Source organism: Symphalangus syndactylus, chromosome 9, assembly GCF_028878055.3.
Source record: "Symphalangus syndactylus isolate Jambi chromosome 9, NHGRI_mSymSyn1-v2.1_pri, whole genome shotgun sequence".
Taxonomy (NCBI): Eukaryota; Metazoa; Chordata; class Mammalia; order Primates; family Hylobatidae; genus Symphalangus; species Symphalangus syndactylus.
Window position 1 is genome coordinate 99,917,364 of NC_072431.2, and position 18,343 is coordinate 99,935,706.

Consider the following 18,343-nt stretch of genomic DNA (forward strand, 5'->3'; position numbering starts at 1 on the left):
CAAGGAAGAGGCACACACACACAACCTTTGGTGGTGAGGGCCGAATGTTAACTTCGATGGAAAGTCATCCAAGCAGCCATATTGTCTCTGGCCCTAGTACTTTCAAAACCTCACAGAACATTAATTTAGCAGTATTTAGGATAGGATTTGAGCTCTGAATACCTATAGTGTTGTTATTTGTTCATATGGCTGTTTTCCATACTAGACCATGAGCTCCATGAGGGCAGGGTCTACAGTCTCATCTTTCTATCCTAGGCATTCAGTTCAGTGCCTGATACATAGTAATAGAGGTACAAATGTTTCAAAAATTGAGGAATTTTCAACTGTTCCTGAAAGAATAGGAAGTATAAAGGCTTCTCAGAGAAGGTATTATTTAAAGTTTTTTTTTTTTTTTAGATGAAGTCTCGCTCTGTCACCAAGGCTGGAGTGCAGTGGCGTGATCTCAGCTCACTGCAACCTCTGCCTCCCAGGTTCAAGCAATTCTCCTGCCTCAGCCTCCTGAGTAGCTGAGATTACAGGCATCCGCCACCACGCCCAACTATTTTTTGTATTTTTAGTAGAGATGGGGTTTCACCACACTGGGCAGGCTAATCTTGAACTACTGACCTCAGGTGATCCGCCTGCCTTGGCCTCCCAAAGTGCTGGGATTACAGGCATGAGCCACAATGCCAGGCCTATTTAAGCTGATTCTTTAAAGGTGAGTAGAAATGTTTTCCAGGTGAATAAAACCTTGAGACATTATTCGAAGCAGAGACCAGCAGATGCAAAAACACAGGGATATAGAGATGTTGAAGTTTACCAAACACTACTAGTTAAGAAAACAAAAAGGAAACAATCAAAATCAAAAATTAAAATTAAAAATCACCTAAAAAAAAAAAACTATGCACGGGCTTGGCGAGAGGTCACATCGCAATTGAGTTAACTATGACCGTAGACACTCAGTAATGCATGGAAGTTTTCGGGAAAAAACATAACATTCTCAGGTTGTTGGCAGAGTATCTAGAACAATTTAGAAATACAGGCATTGAATTCTGGGAATAATTACACTGTAGTGAAATCATTTCCTTCTCTGCGTATGAAGCATGTATGTGTCACACATTGATCAATGTGCTGAAAATCAGACTCTTCTCAAGGAGCTCATGAGCAATCAAGGGAGATGGATGGGTGAGCAACTGATTATCATGTGACAAGTGAGGTAATAGAGATATGACTACGATGCTATCTAAAGAAGAAGAAAGGAATTATTTGTAATATATGGAGTGCTGGGGAATGATTTCTGAAATGAAACCGGCTGGGCGTGATGTCTCACATTTGTAATACCAGCACTTTGGGAGGTGGAAGTAGGAGGATCCAGGATGAGCTAGGAGTTCAAGACCAGCCTGGTTGACAGAGCAAGACCCTGCCATCTCTATATTTGAAAAATAAATAACTTTTTGTTAATGAAGTGATATTTGAGCACTCTGGAGCACCATACAAATATAGGACAGACTGAAGAAATACATGCAGCTTAATTTAACATTTTTTGAAATTTTATATTGCAGAAATTGTACGTATTTACTGTTGTGAAATTAGAAAGAATTGATAGGCAAGGAGGGCGGTCTACAAAGCACTCCATAGATCCACCATACTGAGACAATGCTTAATGTTTTGATGGATTTATTTATTTTATACTTTCTATGCATATGCATGTATTGTATACATATATATGCATGGTTAAATAGAAATGGCTCTCCTTGGTGTTCTGTTTATCCATTTATTATTATGAAGTAAATCCCCAAAGAGTACGTTTGCTTTGCCCGAGGGAGTCTTTTGCTACATACTGCTGTACATAATGAAAACTAAGAAAGGGGCTAACTTTTCAGCCTTGTGACCTTGTGGTGATTCAAACAGAGGCTTCATCAAAGGCAGATTCAGAAATGAACTTGGTGTGCGTAGGTGGTTATGCTTGGCATTATTGTTTGTAATAATATGATAGGGACGATTTCAGTGTCCGCCAACAGGGAACTGGTTAAGTAAACTGTGGTACATCCAAATGATGCATACTGTGCAGTTGAAAAGAAGAATGAGAAAGACCTCTGTACTCATGTAGAAGAACTCGGATAGATTGTGTGTTTTTTTTTAAAAGAAGAAGGAATGGTATCCTATGTATGGTATGCTACCTTTTGTGTTGAGAGAGAAGAGTAGAGTAAGAATATACATGTGTATTTGCAAAGATAAATTCTGAAAAGATATATAAGAAACCAATTAAAAGTGTTTGGCTGTGGAGGGAGAATAAGACTGTGAATGGGATTTTGCCACATACTTTTACAGTTATATTTTAAAATTGTCTGAGCTGTGTATTTGTACACATGACCCTTTCAAAAATAAGTGAATGAAGGAATGAAGTAGGATTATGAGAAAGAGGTAAGAAAAAAGGATCTAAGGGGCTGCCCATCTTTTTAGTACCCAGTGAATATTAATACATAACAGTAGCAGCAAAAATTGGAAGAGTAGCCCCAGTAGGGTAAGGAGTCAGCCTTTCCTTTGTCTTTTCTTCAATTTCATATATTAAAAAAAATATTCTGAGAACAATAAAACAATTTGAAATAAAAATGTCTCCAGATCTCTTAAAATAAAAGGAAGATGGGGCAGCTTTATGTAGTGCACTTCCCAAAAATGGGCTGGTTTCCCTCAAGAGGCAGGGATGCTAACCTACATGGGATACATATGGGAGAAAAAATAAGAAAAAGAAAAGAGATTTAAATATAAATAAATGAAAACAACACTTCTCCCTGATTATAAAGGAAATCACATTGTTTTTGTAATCATTTGGATGACAAATATTAAGAAAAATCTTTAATTTTCCACCCAAAACATTCTGGCTTGTTGCTTTTTATACTTTTTTATGCATGTAAACATTTTAAAAAGTAGAACCATAATAGATAGTCTTTTGTCACTTACTATATTTTGGGCATATTTCTGTGGCAGTAAATATATCCTGGCATCATCATTTTTAATAGCTGGATGTATATTAAGTTAATCATTGCCACCCCAGAGGAGAATTTTCTTATATATACATTTTAATGGACTCGTGCAAGCATTTTTGGACTAAATTTATAGAAGTAGAATTTCTGGAGGGTAATAATTTTTAGGGTCCTTAATAGAAATTTTCAAATTATCCTCCAGGAAAAGTGGCTCAGTTTATACTCCCACCAGCAGGGACAGAGCTCCAGGTTTCCCCTCCCATTTGTCATCTTTGCTGCCCTTATACAGAAAATATCATTGTTTTCATGACATTTCCTTGATTTCTAGTGCTTTTGAACCTTTTTTATATATCTATTGGCCATTTTTATTTTTGTGAGAAATGCCTCTTTCTCCATTGCCGATTTTCTGTTGAAAATCATTTGGGTTTTTTTCTGAGTAATTTAAAAGATTTCTTTATAGGCTAAGGATACAAACCTTTTGTTTTTCATCGAAGTTACAAAAACTTTCTCCCAGTAAGTAATTTGTCATTTCATTTTATTTTTTCTTTTCTTTCTTCCTACCCTTCCATTTCCTTCCCTTTCCTTTCCTTTTTCCTTTCCTCTTTTCGTTTCTTTTCTTTTTTCTTTCCTTTCTTTCCTTCCTTTTTTTCCTTTCTTTCCTTCCTTTATTTCCTTTTCCTTCCTTCCCTTCCTTTATTTCCTTTTCCTTCCTTCTTCCTTCTTCCTTTCCTTTCTTTTCCTTTTCCTTCCTTCCCTCCCTCCTTCCCTCCTTCCCTCCCTCCTTCCTTTCTTCCTTCCCTCCCTCCCTCCCTTCCTTCCTTCTCCCTCCAAACTGCAAAGTCACATTTCACTTAATTTTTATCCTGCCAAATTTGAAAGCGTTTTAACTTAGTGATTTTAGTGTAAACAGGAGCAGAAGAGAATGTAATTATCTAGGTCTCACTCTGTCACCCAGGCTGGAGTGCAGTGTCATAATCATAGCTACTGCAGCCTCCAACTCCTGGGCAGAAGCAATTTTCCCACCTCAGCCTGCCAAGTAGCTAGGACTACAGGTGTATGCCACCACGCCCAGGTGTTTTTTAAAACTTTTTGTGGAGATGTGAATTCGCTATTCTTCCCAGGCTTGTCTTGAACTCCTGACTTCAAGTAATCCTCCCACTTTGGCTTGTCAATGTCCTGGGATTACAGGTGTGAACTACTGCTCCTGGCCGAGAGTTTAGTTTTGTTTGCTAGTGGTGTTCTTGGTATTTTTTCATATTTGAGGCTTTGGTGCTAGTGCTGAAGTATTACACTCACCATCCAAGGTTTACAGGACTTTTGTTTTAATATGGAACAGATGAAACTGTTTAGTTCTGCATCTTTGCAGGTATACAAAATGTGCCCACCAGGACTGATTTATATCCATTGAAAGCAAGAAGTAATACAGTAAAACTTTGCCTGGCTACAGGCTTTGAAGGAATGGAGTGCTCTGATTGAATTCTATTAACTTGGAAGTATGAAGGTGAAAAATATTCAGAACTTAAATTTCCTTTGAGTCCAACTTGAAAATATAGCCAATGATTCCACTTTTCTTCTCTAGTAAGTTTGAACATTCCGATCTACTTGGTGTTTTATTATAGAACTCCTAGTATGCCTGAGACTTATATTGTGAAGATACTTTTTTAAAACTTTAGCTGTAAGAGGACGTATGAGATCAGGCTGGATGAGAACTAATACTTGTAAATATACTTTTTAGACTAAACTTCTGATTGCCGCTTGTTTTCTTATTGAACTCATAAAAATAAAACACATTGGATGGAGGGTGGGAGTAGGAAGGAGACTTTGAGTTTTAATTGCATGTCATTGTTTCATATTGAGACAGAACATATAATATCCCTGGCTTTGGACCTACAGAAGGAAACACATTTTTCTACCTGCTGTATGCCAGAGGTTCCTGAACACCTGGAGAGATTACTGCAGCACAGATTGCTGAGCCCTACTCCAGAGTTTCTGATTCACCAGATCCAGGGTAGGGCCTGAGAATTTGAACTTACAAAAAGTTCTCAGGTGCTGCTGGTGCTGCTAGTCCAGAGACTACATTACTGAGAACCACTCTTGTCTACTAACTGTAAATTGTAGAACTCTATACAAAAGCTTAGTTTGGTCTGGGATAAGAAGCACACAGGTTATGGAGCAAATCATGAAAGATTCAACCCTTGATCCCAGCCTCATGTGAAATTCAGGTAACAAGCAGTACACAGTGACATAACCCAATTATTGGTTTTCATGATTGCAAGTCATAGCCAAGTACAAAGTGAGAAATTCAGTCTCATTTGCAAGGCTTAGAGAAGCCAGGTGATTCTCGAAAAATAGGCCTTGTATTTGTTTTGAATTGGTAAAGAGCTTTGAGTGCTTATTAAATTGAAATCTTTTAAATTTTATTTTGTATTTTATTTCTTTTGAGATAGAGTCTTACTCTGTCACCAATGCTGGAGTGCAGTGGTGTGAGCTTGGCTCACTACAACCTCCGTCTCCTGGGTTAAAGTGATTCTCCTGCCTCAGCCTCCCAAATAGCTGGGATTACAGGCACCCACAACCACACCTGGCTAGTTTTTGTATTTTTGTAGAGACAGGGTTTCACCATGTTGGCCAGGCTGGTCTCAAACTCCTGACCTCAGGTGATCCACCTGCCTTGGGCTCCCAAAGTGCTGGGATTACAGGCATGAGCCACCACACCTGGCTCAAAAGCTTTGTATTTTTACAGATATTAGACATGTTTCTTGAGAGAAATGTTTTTCCAGAAAAGAGAAATCATTGTGATTATTTTATCTTATTGGAATGTTGGATAATATTGTCTGCTTCATTAATCATCAAGCATGCTACAGATTTTCCATTTTTATAGTACCTATATCTCAGTTAAGTTAATACTGGTAATTTTTGTACTGTATTTGAAGATGAAAAATATAGACCAAAATCATAGACCTTGCATAGAAGCTGGGTAATGAAGACAGCTCTAGAGGAACACATAGATACACATACACAGACACACAGATATATATATATACATATATATATATATATATATTACACACACATATATTTTTTAAAGTTTTAAAGCCTTTAAAGCAAAAGCTGGCCCCTCTGCTCTCCCAGAGTGGGCAGGGACAGTATTTGCATGGGCAGCTTTCCTTGTGAGCCACAGGTCCCCCTGGACACACTGCTGCCTGGCCACACCCCCTTTCCCTTTCATCTTTCTCATTGACCAATGGGCTTGGAGCATTAAGGCCATGCCCCTATTCTGCATTCTACTGGTGCCCTGGTTACGCCTCCTCTGGCTCAGTCGCACAGCTGCCTGGTAGGTGAGTGGAGGCGTTGATCAGTGCTCGCTGGGATTTTGCTGAAGTGGCCCCAACCCTGCCTCCCTCCCCACCCCGCGATGGCAGAAGAAACTCGACAGGGCAAATTGGCCATAGCCAAGAAAAAGGTAAAAACGCATCAGGTCATGGCCCCCCAACCCAGCCACAGATCCCCTCTGATGACAAGACCGCTGCCAGAGTCCATACCACTCCTGAGGCACACCGGACTGGGCCCCCCAACCCTGGCACCTCTGGCCTCCCCCACCAAAGTCTTGTCAGTCAGCCCCACCCCTTCAGCAAACAGCCCAGTCCCTGCCCTCGCCAATCACCCAGGGTGACTTTGGGTGGGTGACTCCTGGGGCTTCCCACTCCATTACTGGGCCCTCACCTCCTGCTGCCCCAAACTCAACCTCCCTGGGCTCTTTGGGCTCACGTCTCCAAGGACCTGGGTCCCCCAGCCACAGGCCCTGCCCTCACCAGTTTTCCCTGGGTGACTTTGGGCTGGTGACTCCTGGGGCTTCCTGCTGAAGACTCTGTCCTCCCCCTCCTGCTGCCTCGAGGTCAACCTCCCTGGGCTCTTTGCACTGGTGTCTCCAAGGACCTGGGTCCCAACCCTGTGTTTCCCTCCCCCATCGTGGAGTGGCAACTCAGATAATGTGCTGATGTGGTCCCTCCCCCCGACCAGGAGGAGTGGAATGTAGTGATGTCACAATCCACCTAGGAACTGTCATTACTGCAAGACTGGCCTTCGATCTTATGACCCAGTCCACTAAATGTTGTCACCCTATTTCTGGTTCCTCTGGCCACAGCACAAATTTCCAGGTGGAAGGAGAATGGAGACTATGAGACCTAGGGGCAAGAAGTTTCAGGCTGCCTCACTCCCTTAACATAGACATTGAGAGTGGGAAAAGCCTACACTTCCCCCTGAGCTCAAAATGCTGACAGTATCTCTAGGTGGCAATGGGAGAATGGGTTTGGTTTGGTTTTCTCCCAGGCTTTTACTTTCCAGAGAGATTTTAACATTTTTTTCTGAGTTCTCCACCTCATATTCTAATTTTCCATGGTTCAGGGACCAGACTGCCCTTCAGTCAGTAGTCTCTGAAGTGAGATTTGCTCATCTTCTGTGGAATAGATCTTGGGAAACTGAACTTGACAGCTTGAATCTTCCTCATATTATCTCAACCTGGGGTACTTTGAGTGCCACAGGATAAATGTGGGACATCTTTCTGAAGCATCAGTTTCCCTTGATTCTCTTGAGATCAAGAGAAAAAACATTAATATACTTAAGGATGACAGTCACATAGGTTTCTAAGAGTATACCAGATTTCTCTCTGAAATGAGGCTTGGGTTGTCCTCTTTCTGATAAATTCCCAGATTTAACAGAAAGGCTGCCTTCTGCCATGAGGACCCATTGATATAAAAGTTTGAGAGGTACTGGTGCACTTCTTCACACTAACAGACATGTGAGGATGTATGACTCTAAACCACATGGCATACAGTTCCTGCCTACTTAATGTTTACTTTTCTACCTCTGCCTCTGGTTTTTGTCCCTGGCAGCTGCTGATTCTTGGCAAAACCCCAGAGCTTGGAGTCAGAAGACTGAGTTTCAAAGTTCCAGTATCTCCTTTTTCTTTTTTTTTTCTAGCCATGATATCAATCCCTCTCAGTTACTAAATTATTGTGACAACACCTTGTACAGTTGATGGTGTCATTAAATCAGATGGTGTATAAGAGTATTTTGTAAAAACTGTAAAGGAGGATGTGGCTGTAGGGGCTGATAGTTCTCATGACTGTTACTGCTCTTCTCTCCCACAGTTAAAAGAATATTGGCAGAGAAACAGCCTTGGTGTTCCAGCAGGAGCGAAGAGGAACAGGAAAACAAATGGCAGTAGCCCTGAAACAGTCACTTCTGGTGGTTGCCACCCACCTGAGGATGTGAGTCTTGGCTGGCCAGTCTCCTGGGGACAGGGGGCCCAAGGCACAGTAGAGGGTAGTTGTTAAGATTGTGGATGGACCGTTGGGTACTGGTTAATAATTCTGGGTTTGGCCGGGCATGGTGGCTCACACCTGTAATCCTAGTACTTTAGGAGACCGAGGCAGGTGGATCACGAGGCCAGGAGATCGAGACCATCTTGGCTAACACGGTGAAACCCTGTCTCTCCTAAAAATACAAAAAAATTAGCCAGGCGTGGTGATGGGCCCCTGTAGTCCCAGCTACTCAGGAGGCTGAGGCAGGAAAATGGAGTGAACCTGGGATATGCAGCTTGCAGTGAGTTGACATTGTGCCACTGCACTCCAGCCTGGGAGACAGAGCAAGACTCCGTCTCAAAAAAAAAAGGAATTCTGGGTTTGAATCCTGCCTCTCCATCTGCTAGGGATATGATTTAGGGCAAGCTGCTTGAGCTCTTTGGGCCTCTCTTTTTACATCTGTATAATAGAGGTGGTATTGTTTGACTTCCATTTGTGAAGTTTAAATGAGATTTGTTATTGTTGTTTTTATGTTAATCCCTAGTATATGGCATGCTGTAAACACCCAGGACACCCAGGATATGGTCATTGCTGTTTGACTTTCCTGACCCCAGTCTCAAGGGGAAGCCAGGACAATGAGAACATCCACTTGCCATCAGGAGTCACAGAAAGGGCCTCAGGGCGGGATGGTGGGAAGATAAGAACCATGAGAGAAGTTGGCACAAAGGAGTTATGGGACAAAGCGTCCAAGATAGGCAGAAAAGAAAATGTTGCCAGTTGATGGGGAAGAAAGGAAGTCAGAGGGCTTAGACACTGAGGGGGACAGAACATCTCCATGTGCACTCTCGTCTCTTGTAGTCAGCAACAAGTATCCACGGGGAGGGCCCTACATCATCTGCTACCCTGAAGGATCTAGAGGTAAGAGGCTCTGGATGGAGGTGCAGTGACCTTGCAGGCCAGCCCTCCAACCTCCTCCCACAGCGGAGACTGGGTGCCCCTCTGCCAGCTGAGACAGCCCACACACACCCCAGCCTTAATGATTGTTCTCTCTACCTCTCCCTCACTCCTCCTCCACCTCCTCGTCTCTGCATGCACCTCAGAGCCTGTGCCAAGAACTAGCAGTAGTCCTGGACTCGAGGTCCGTAAAAATCAGTCAACTGAATAACACCATCAAATCTTTGGTAAGAGTCCAGTGGGATCCCCTGATTCCACACTGCCAATCCTGGGCTCCAGTTTCCCCTTGGGGCCCTGAGGAAAGGAGCTGGGGGCCCCTGGTGCCAAGGACAAATAGGGAGCTGGGACACCCAAGCCTCACCTAGAGGGACCCCAGAGCATGCAGCGTGGCTCTTCTTTTGCTGCCCTCTTTGTCGACTCTCTCCTCTCCAAACACCCCTGCTCCAGTCCTTGCTACACACGCCCTGGGGTTGTTACCTCTCGGGGAAGTGCTAGCCTGACTGGTTGTCAGGGGCCCCATATTTCTGCTGTGACTCAGTCCCTAATTTGCTCTTTGATTCTGGACAAACCACCTCTCCCTTTTGGGTTCGTGTTTCCAGAGGAGGTAGTGAGTATCAAAGGTCTCTGTTTGCTCTGAGAGGGTGAGATTTAAAGGCCCCCTAGAATGGAAACCTCAGGGCCAAGGGCTCCTGTCTGTCCTTTTCCATCCTATATCTGCTGTGAAGAACTATACCTGGCCCGCATATGCTCAGTAAATGTTTATTGAATGAAAGCACTTTTCTAAATCACAAGCTGGCAGAAGGGGGGCCTTTCTCAAACTCCATCTCTAGAGGTTTATATTGCTGTCCTCTCAAGAGATTCCAGATTCAGACCGAGTTCTGTAGCTGTGGGCAAAAACCAACAAAGACCCAAATCCTCTGTCCTTGGGAGCTTGAGGAGAGTTTACCAGTTCATGTTCCCATGAGAACTTTGCCTTTAAAATCCATTCCTGGCCCCTGCCTACCGCTTCCTGGTCTGGGGAATAGAGTTGAGGGGGCCACCCTCCATCACCTTAATTTGACTCTCCCCACAGAAACAACAGAAGAAACAAGTGGAACATCAGCTGGAAGAAATAACGTGATTTCTTTGTTTCCTCGCGATGTGACTGCTGGGTTTGGGGGGCACTCAGATGTAGAAGCCCCAGTCTCATCTCGCCCACTACCAGCCTGGGGAAGAAGGCTCACCCTTCAGATTCCACCCCAACCCCACAGGGTCCCTGATAACCTGGTCCCATGAGTGGGCCTGTCCTGGGGCATTGATGGCATTTTGGGGGCTTGTCTCTTGCTGTGCCATCTCTGCCTGCCCCTGGTAACAGTTCTGTCTTCCTCTTCCTACAGGAAAAGAAGGCAAACAATGAGAAACAGAAAGCTGAAAGGGAGCTAGAGGTGCGTGGAAGGTGTGAAGTTTCCTCCTGTCCTCCGGAGAATGTTTCTTTCCTTCTCTTTCAGCACTTGCTTGGCTTTTCTCCCAAAAGTTCAAATCCAGAGATTGAATATACAGAAAGAGAAACTAAATATGGACCTATATCACACAAAACGTTCTCTCAGATACTTTGAAGGTGGGAATCTGGGCACCCTGTCCTCCTTCAACCTGGCACTTTGACAGGTCTTTAGGGAGAGTCCTTTGGGCCCCATCTCAACTCTCTCATTACAGAAGAGTCCAAGGATCTGGCTGGCCGCCTGCAATATACATTGCAGTGTATAGGAGAGTTAGAGCGGGCTCTCTCTGTTGTCGCTGCCACACAGGAGAAGAAGGAGATCAGTGTGAGTTCAACCGCTTGCCCCATTCCCTGGGAGCCTGGCTTTGCAGATGGAGGAGTGAGCCTAAAAGCCCCTTCTGCAGGATGGGGTGTCCTGCCCAGGAGCAGTATGGCCATTTCTTTCTGCTTTTGTATATGGTTGTTAGAGGCAGCCTGGGGCTGAGTCAGCTGCTGTGGGTGAGTTGGGGGGCACTGTGGGGAGTGAGCTCTGGAAGCAGAGCTTGGAGGCCAAGTGTCTGCCCTGCCCTTACCTGGCTGTGGTCCTTGCCAAGTCCTAGGTGGAGTATTGGGTACTTGTACTGTGAAGGTACAGAAGAGTACCTTTAGTATGTTACCATTTCTGCAGAGAGAGGAAAAGTGTGTGTGTGTGTGTGTGTGTACATACTATGATAATATACATAAAACATGTCTGCAAGGGTTTATTAAAAATTCAGGAGAGAGCAACAGGGTGGCTGGGAGATACTTCCCTTCTGTACCTTCTGAGTTTTGGACTATGCGAATGTATCACCCTTTCAAAAAGTGAACAAAAGATCACCTTTCCCCTTCCTATCTGTGCCTCCATCCCCAGCAAGAAAAATGGGCTTAGAGAATCGGATAGACCTGGATGTTCAAATCCCAGCTCTGCCTAAGTGATCTTAGACAAGCACTTGACCTTAAATTCTCCATGTATTTTCATCTACACAATAGAGGTAATCATAGTAACTGTCTCCTATGGTGGTTGTGAGGATTAAATGGGATTGCTAGCATGGTACCTGGTCAAGCACTCCATAAAGGTTCAAACAGTGGTAATAATAACAGATAACAATAGCAATTTTATCTGATCTCTCTGGGCCTCTGTTAGCCAGCTGTAAATTCGATCTCTTCCCCTGTCCTTTCCAAACTAGACTGAGTTCTTTTAAAAACCAGACCATGGGCTTGGAAATGCCTTGATCTTTACTGACCGAGTTGTATATTAAGCCTAGCCCTAGCCCTTTTAAGGGGCACTGTGTGGAATGGCCCTGGGTCCCCAGATCGAAACTTCTCACTCTTCGCCATCCAGTTCTCGAGCTGCAGTAAAGCTCTTATTGAGTGGCAGTTAGAGCAGTCCATACAGGAGAAGTCATGGCTGAAAGCACACCTGATACGGGTGAGGTTTTGCAGAAGGAGGGATGTGGAAAGAAGATGACCCCAGGTGTCCAGGAGCAGGTGAGGACTAGTGACAGCCCTTCCTAACTTTTGTGCCCATTCTTGCAGTTGAAAGAGTCACTTAAACAAGTCCAGCTAGAGAGAGATGAATATGCTCAACATATAAAAGGAGAGAGGGCCCGGTGGCAGCAAAGGATGAGGAAAATGTCGCAGGAGGTGAGATCTGACCCTTCAGGTCCCCACCTTAGATAGGTCACTGGATCTTTCTGGACATCTGTAAAATGGGAATAGTACAGCCAGAGGTGGTCATGGGTCTGGGCTTTGTGGAGGTGGGGACAGAGAGGGAGATGGTAACCTGTCCAGCCACCAGCCCCTCTCTCCAGGGCCCTTTTCCCATGTGCTTTGGGCAGGTTTGCACATTGAAGAAGGAGAAGAAGCACGATACGCGTCAGCTAGAGAAGCTGGAGAGGAGCTTGTCCAAAAAGCAGTTGAGTAAGCTGGGGCTGGTGTGACCTGGGAGCAGGACTGGTATCAGAGGGCTGTGTGGGTGGCTTAGAATGCCCCAGGGAGGCGGGCGGATGGAAGGGCTTTGAGGCAGAGGGAAAGAGGTCTGTGCCAGGAGACAGCAAGTCTTATCATCTCCATGAGCCTCAGTGTCCCTATCAGCAAAGAGGGCCCATTGTCAGCCACCCACAGTGCTATCTGAAAGTGGCTTGGAAGATTGGCTACCATCTAGGTGCAAGGAATCATCAGCAGTGAGGCCAAGTTTGGGGAGCCTGAGAGGAGCTGTGCACCAAGAGGAGGGTTTTTTTGTTTCTTGTTTTTTGAGAATCCAGAGGCCCTTAGTGTCTGCTTCCCTTCTCAGCTGAACCCCTGTCCCCGGAGGCCCCAGCAGTTCCCTCTGAGGTGGAGCTGCAGCACCTGAAGAAGGAACTGGAAAGAGTGGCAGGAGAGCTCCAGGCCCAGATTGAAAACAATCAGCGCATAAGTCTCCTGAACCAGGGGCAAAAGGAGAGGCTTCAGGAGAAGGAGCAGAGGCTTCAGCAGCTGGCCAAGCCACAGAGTGGCTTCAAGGAGCTAGTGCATTGTCCCACCTGGGGAGCCTGCCCTCCTCCCTAGCCCTCCAGGCCTTTGTTTCCCCACCTGTAAAATGGGGCAGTATAGCCCTCATATGAAATGTTACTTCTAAAGGCACCTGTGAGCCGGAGTCCTGGTCTGGTGGCTGTGGGAGAGAAGGGATGATTTTTCTAACCTGTCTCCACCCTTCCCGGTGCCATGGGAGGCAGACACCAAGTTCTGGGGTCTCCAGCTGCAGTGGGTGTCTGCTGATTGCTTCTCTCTGTCCAGAACAATGAGAACAAGAGCACATTGCAGTTGGAGCAGCAAGTAAAGGAGCTGCAAGAGAAGCTGGGCGAGGTGAAGGAGATGGTAACTCCATCCAAGAAGAGCTGGGAGGCAGGCACCAGCCTCTGGGGAGGAGAGGTGCCAGGCCAGAGGCAGCTCCAGCCTCGGGGCACGTGACCCCAGCACCCTCCAGGGCAGTCTTGTGACTGTTTCTTGCTTCCTGCCTTCTGACTTTTAGAGGTGGGTAGCCCTGGGCTCCTCCCAGGTCTGGACATCATCATCCCAGGTAGAGGCATGGAGACTCCCAATCATAGGGGAAGAGACAGTGGTATAAGAGGCTCCTTATGCCAGGCATGGTGGCTTATGCCTACAATCCCAGCATTTTAGGAGGCTGAGGCAGGAGAATCACTTGAGGTCGGGAGTTTGAGATCAGCCTGGCCAACATGGTAAAACCTCATCTCTACTAAAATTACAACAACAACAACAACAAAAATTAGCCAGGCATGGTCACGCATGCCTGTAATCCCACCTACTCAGGAGGCTGAGGCATGAGAATCACTTAAGCCCAAAAGGGGGAGGTTGCAGTGAGCAGAGATTGCACTACTGCACTCCAGCCTGGGCCACAGAGTGACACTCTGTCTCAAAACAAAACAAAATGGCTCCTTAGATTAAAACTGGGTTCCAGCCTCAGTTCCACTGGTCACCATTCAAGTACTTTGCATCTCTAAGTCTCTGTTTCTTTAACTTCAAAAGGAAGTCAGCATTTTCCTTACAGAGGTGCTGAGGATTAAATGAAATAATACATGGAAAGCATTAGGCATGCAGCATACTTTGCAGATGGTGGTTGGCTCCCACTGCTTTTCCACCAGTCTGTGGCCTAGTTTAAATGGTCAGAAGAGGGTATGAGACTTGAGGCTGGGGAAGGAGGTATGGGGTTCTAGGAAAGGGAGGAAGTCACTTAGGCCTTGTGGAGCAAGGGGCCAGGGGCCTGGTCAGGCGACAGAGCCCCACAGTGCCCTCACTACCCTATTAATGGGCCCAGAATCTGGAAGCCAGCCACCATATGCCCTCACATCCAGGGTCTTCCTGCAGGTGGAGCTGAAGAGCCAAGAGGCTCAGGGTCTGCAGCAGCAGCCAGAACATTACCTGGGTCACCTGCAGCAGTACTTGACCACCTATCAGCAGCAGGTGGCCGCCTATCAGCAGCTGATCTCTGAGAAGGAGGCGTGCACAGGCAGTTACTGCAGCAGACCCAGCTAATGAACCACCTGCAGCAGCAGGAAGCTTGAGGCAAAGTGGTGGCTGAGATGGCCTACCAAGAGTTGCAGGAGACCCAGGGGACGGAGCTGCTGAGGACGGGGCCATGAGGGGGATGACCTGGCAAACTCCATGCCTTCTCACTCTTTCCTGGCCCCTTAGGAGCGCCTGGAAGCTGCCAGCCAGCAGAACCAGCAGCTACGGGCCCAGTTGAGCCTCATGGCTATCCCTGGGGAAGGTACGGGAGACCGCTCAGAAGAAGAGGAGAGAGCCACAGGAGGAAGGGGGGACTGTTAGCAGCATAAGATTGAGGAGTTGGAAGAGACCTTTAGAACAGCTGGTCATTATGCCGACCGGGTGCCTGCACTAAGTTCGGCATCAATATGGTGACCTCCTGAGAGCAGGGGGCCACCAAGTTGCCTAAGGATGGCTGAACTGGCCCAGGTCAGAAAGGGAGCAGGTCAGAACTCCCGCACCGACTCGTAGTGGGACTGTGCCTGGGCGGTATAGTAAGATCTTGGTTCTTAAAAATAAAGAACAGCAGCTCATTCCTCTCTGGGGAGGGGCTGGCTCAGGGTTACACAGTGAGGGGGAGGCAGAGGTGGGCCCACAGTACCTCCGTTGTTGGGTTGTCTGAGGACCCCTCTGGCCACCTCCCACAGGAGATGGAGGAGAACATCTGGACAGTGAGGAGGAGGAGGCACCTCGGCCCATGCCCAGCGTCTCGGAGGACCTGGAGAGCTGGGAGGCCATGGTGAGCCTGACTCCCCCTGTACCCATTTTGCCACCTTCCTCTTTGGTCCCTCCAAGACCCCTTTATGATCTTAGTTTCCCTGCCTTCTGATTTCTCTGGACCCTCACCGCTTCTGGGAGCCAGTGGTCAGACACCATTTCACCTGTGACCAACAGGTGCCTACTCTGAGGTCCCAAGGGAAGGGGCTGCACTCCACCTCTCTGCCCCATTTGTTTTCTGTATGCCCCTAAAAGAATGCTCACATCTTGCCCTCAGGTGGCATTTTTCAAGTTCGCTGGAGCCAGTACCCAGGAGAAGCAGGCACAGTTATGAGAGCAGGTGAAAGAGCAGAGGGTGTGCTGCCAGTGCCTGGCTAACCCGGTGGCCTTGGCCCAGAAGGAGCCAGAGGCAGCGGTCCCAGCCCCAGGGACTGGGGATAAGTCTGTGAGTGGGGGGACCCACCGGGCCCTGCAGGAAGTCATGGAGAAGCTGGAGGTGAGTGAGTCCTGGCATGGGCCAAGAAGGGCATGGGTGTGGCAGGTCGCTGTCGAGATGTGACCCCATTATTTTGGCTCCAGAACGGCTTTATGGACCTCCTGGAGGAGAAGGCGGACCTGAGTGAGCTGGTGGAGAAACAAGAACTTCAATTCATCCAGTACTGGAGAGAGAAATGCCATCAGTGAGTGGGAGGCCAGGGCACAGCAGGGGGACCTGCAGGGCCGTCGGAGGGGCCCCAGGGTCTGAGCCCTGTCCTCCCGCAGGAAAGCTCATCACCTCAAAACAGAGCCAGGGGGCAGTGTCAAAGATGCGGCACCAGTTGAAAGACATCATCAGGCTGGCCCAGGACAGGGAGGAGATGAAGGTAGGGTGTGCAACATCTTCTGCGTGGGTGGGGGTGGGGGTCGGTGTGAGGGTGGGCGCCGGCAGCAGCATGACAGCTGAGCACCCCTCCGTCCAGGTGAAGCTGCTGGAGCTGCAGGAGATGGTGTTGCGGCTTGTGACGACTACAACAAGGGGCACAGCAAATTCCTGGCCACTTCCCAGAACCCTGCTGATGAGCCCGGTCCAGGAGCCCAGCCCCCCAGGAGCTTGGGGCTGCCGACAAGCATGGTGGTGAGTAGAGCCCTCAGGCAGGGTGGGCAGGCAGGAGCAGGGGGAGCTCGCACTGCACTCAGATCCCCCCCTCCCTCTCTCCAAAGATCTTTGTGAGGTGAGCCTCACAGACAGGGTGGAGCCTGCGCAAGGAGAGGCCAGGGAGGGTGCTCCCCACGACAACCCTACTGCACAGCCAATCATGCAGGACTACCAGGAGCACCTAGGCTTGGGCAGCAATCCCTGTGTGCCATTCTTTTGCTGGGCTTGACTGCTGAGAAAGAGATAAACATCACTATCATCAAAGAGCTGGTCAAGAAATTTTTTAAAAAGAAACCAAGTTATGGGGTTAATCTCCTACACAATGCATTTACTTCATTTGAATGTAAGAGCCACTCATGATTATTTGCGTTTCTAATTTATAGTTTATTTGTAAAAAGTTAAAAGAGAGTAGGTCTCTGTGGCTTTCACTGACGTTCACTCTGGCATCCTTTAGCATTTTTCTTTTTTAATTTCATAATTGTAGGTAATTAGCATGCATATCGAGTTTGCCCTTACACGGTAGGAGCTCAAACACACAAAGACCCACTATTTGCACAAAACTATTCTCGCTGGTTTGGAATAGGCTGTCATGCTTTTTAAATGTTATTGCAGCCTGTATATTCATTACAGAATTCAGATAAAATTTGCTTATGTTCTGCTATTGTTTGATCTAATCTTAATCACAGTGAGCTCTTCATTAGCTCAATATGTGGTTTGCCCTGTTTATTACTTTGTAATATGCCACTATGAGTACTGACATTTAGAGTTGTTTAAAGGCCAAGAACTGGAAACAGCCTTTTCCCCATTTTCTGTGTACTGATGATGGGAGTAATAACACTTTGGAGGAGCTTTTTAAATTTCACAGAAGAGGAAAGTGGCCTGCTCTGGCAGTATGTGCAGGATAGAGTGTGTTTCATTTGTTCCAGTGCCAAGAATTAGCGCTGTACTATGGTAGTTCCCTTAGGATTTGTATGTGCTCTGGGCTCATGAAGATATGGCATCATGAGCTGCAGCAGTTGTACTCTTTTTCGATGACTTAAAAAGGGATTATTTCTGAGGAATGACAGGCTCCCATATTAACTGTGGATGTGGAAAACCTTTCCTAGCTTAGAGCATTTGTATCTATAATACATTTTAAAGTCAGAGTTCATGTTACCTGTTTTAATCACATGACTACATGTCCCAGTACACAAAAGGGCACTGGTTGGCATTTTTCTTAACGTATGTAGTAAAGATCACAATAAATCCTTTATGAGTTTAAATGTCCCTGGAAGAGGCATACAGGCTCTAGTCAAGAATGAATTAGCATGAAAAAAAGCTGTGTGACACCTGGCATTCCTCTCTGTTCAAGGAGCTTCTTTGTGGCTTGAAGATTGATTTTACCATCTAGACCTCTCTGGCTAATACCTATGCTTCAACCACCTTGGTTACTCTGACATAGGAATTTACTTCCTTTCCTTGAATGGAAAACACTTTAAAAAATAATAACAAACATTATTATAAACTAATATATGTGAGAGTACTTAGTTTAAACAAAAAAGAGTTTTAGTAGACAGTATTACACTATCTTTGAAAATCAAGGAGAAGTTTATGCAACTTAAAATGTTTACAAACTGCAGTACAATCTACTGTTTGTGAATGTCAATGTATTATCAGGAAATGTGTCTATACAATCACAGAGTTATGTTTCCTCACAAATTTCTTTACGAAGAGTGAAATATGTTTTTGTACC

At 46.2% G+C, this 18,343-nt stretch overlaps 1 protein-coding gene across 1 annotated transcript; it reads left to right on the top strand.

Moving 5' to 3' along the window:
* The first annotated feature begins 6,109 nt into the window (after positions 1 to 6,109).
* LOC129490081 (putative golgin subfamily A member 8F) lies at positions 6,110 to 16,858 on the top strand. Its single transcript, XM_055293526.2, is given in 20 exon segments — positions 6,110 to 6,426; positions 8,114 to 8,233; positions 9,125 to 9,184; positions 9,367 to 9,447; positions 10,293 to 10,336; positions 10,575 to 10,648; positions 10,734 to 10,817; positions 10,913 to 11,022; positions 12,058 to 12,144; positions 12,252 to 12,359; positions 12,554 to 12,635; positions 13,009 to 13,223; positions 13,491 to 13,559; positions 14,907 to 14,982; positions 15,407 to 15,498; positions 16,056 to 16,156; positions 16,239 to 16,339; positions 16,436 to 16,546; positions 16,549 to 16,590; positions 16,677 to 16,858. Coding segments are annotated over 20 exon segments (1,887 nt in total). The 5' UTR covers positions 6,110 to 6,378.
* The last annotated feature ends 1,485 nt before the right edge of the window (positions 16,859 to 18,343 follow it).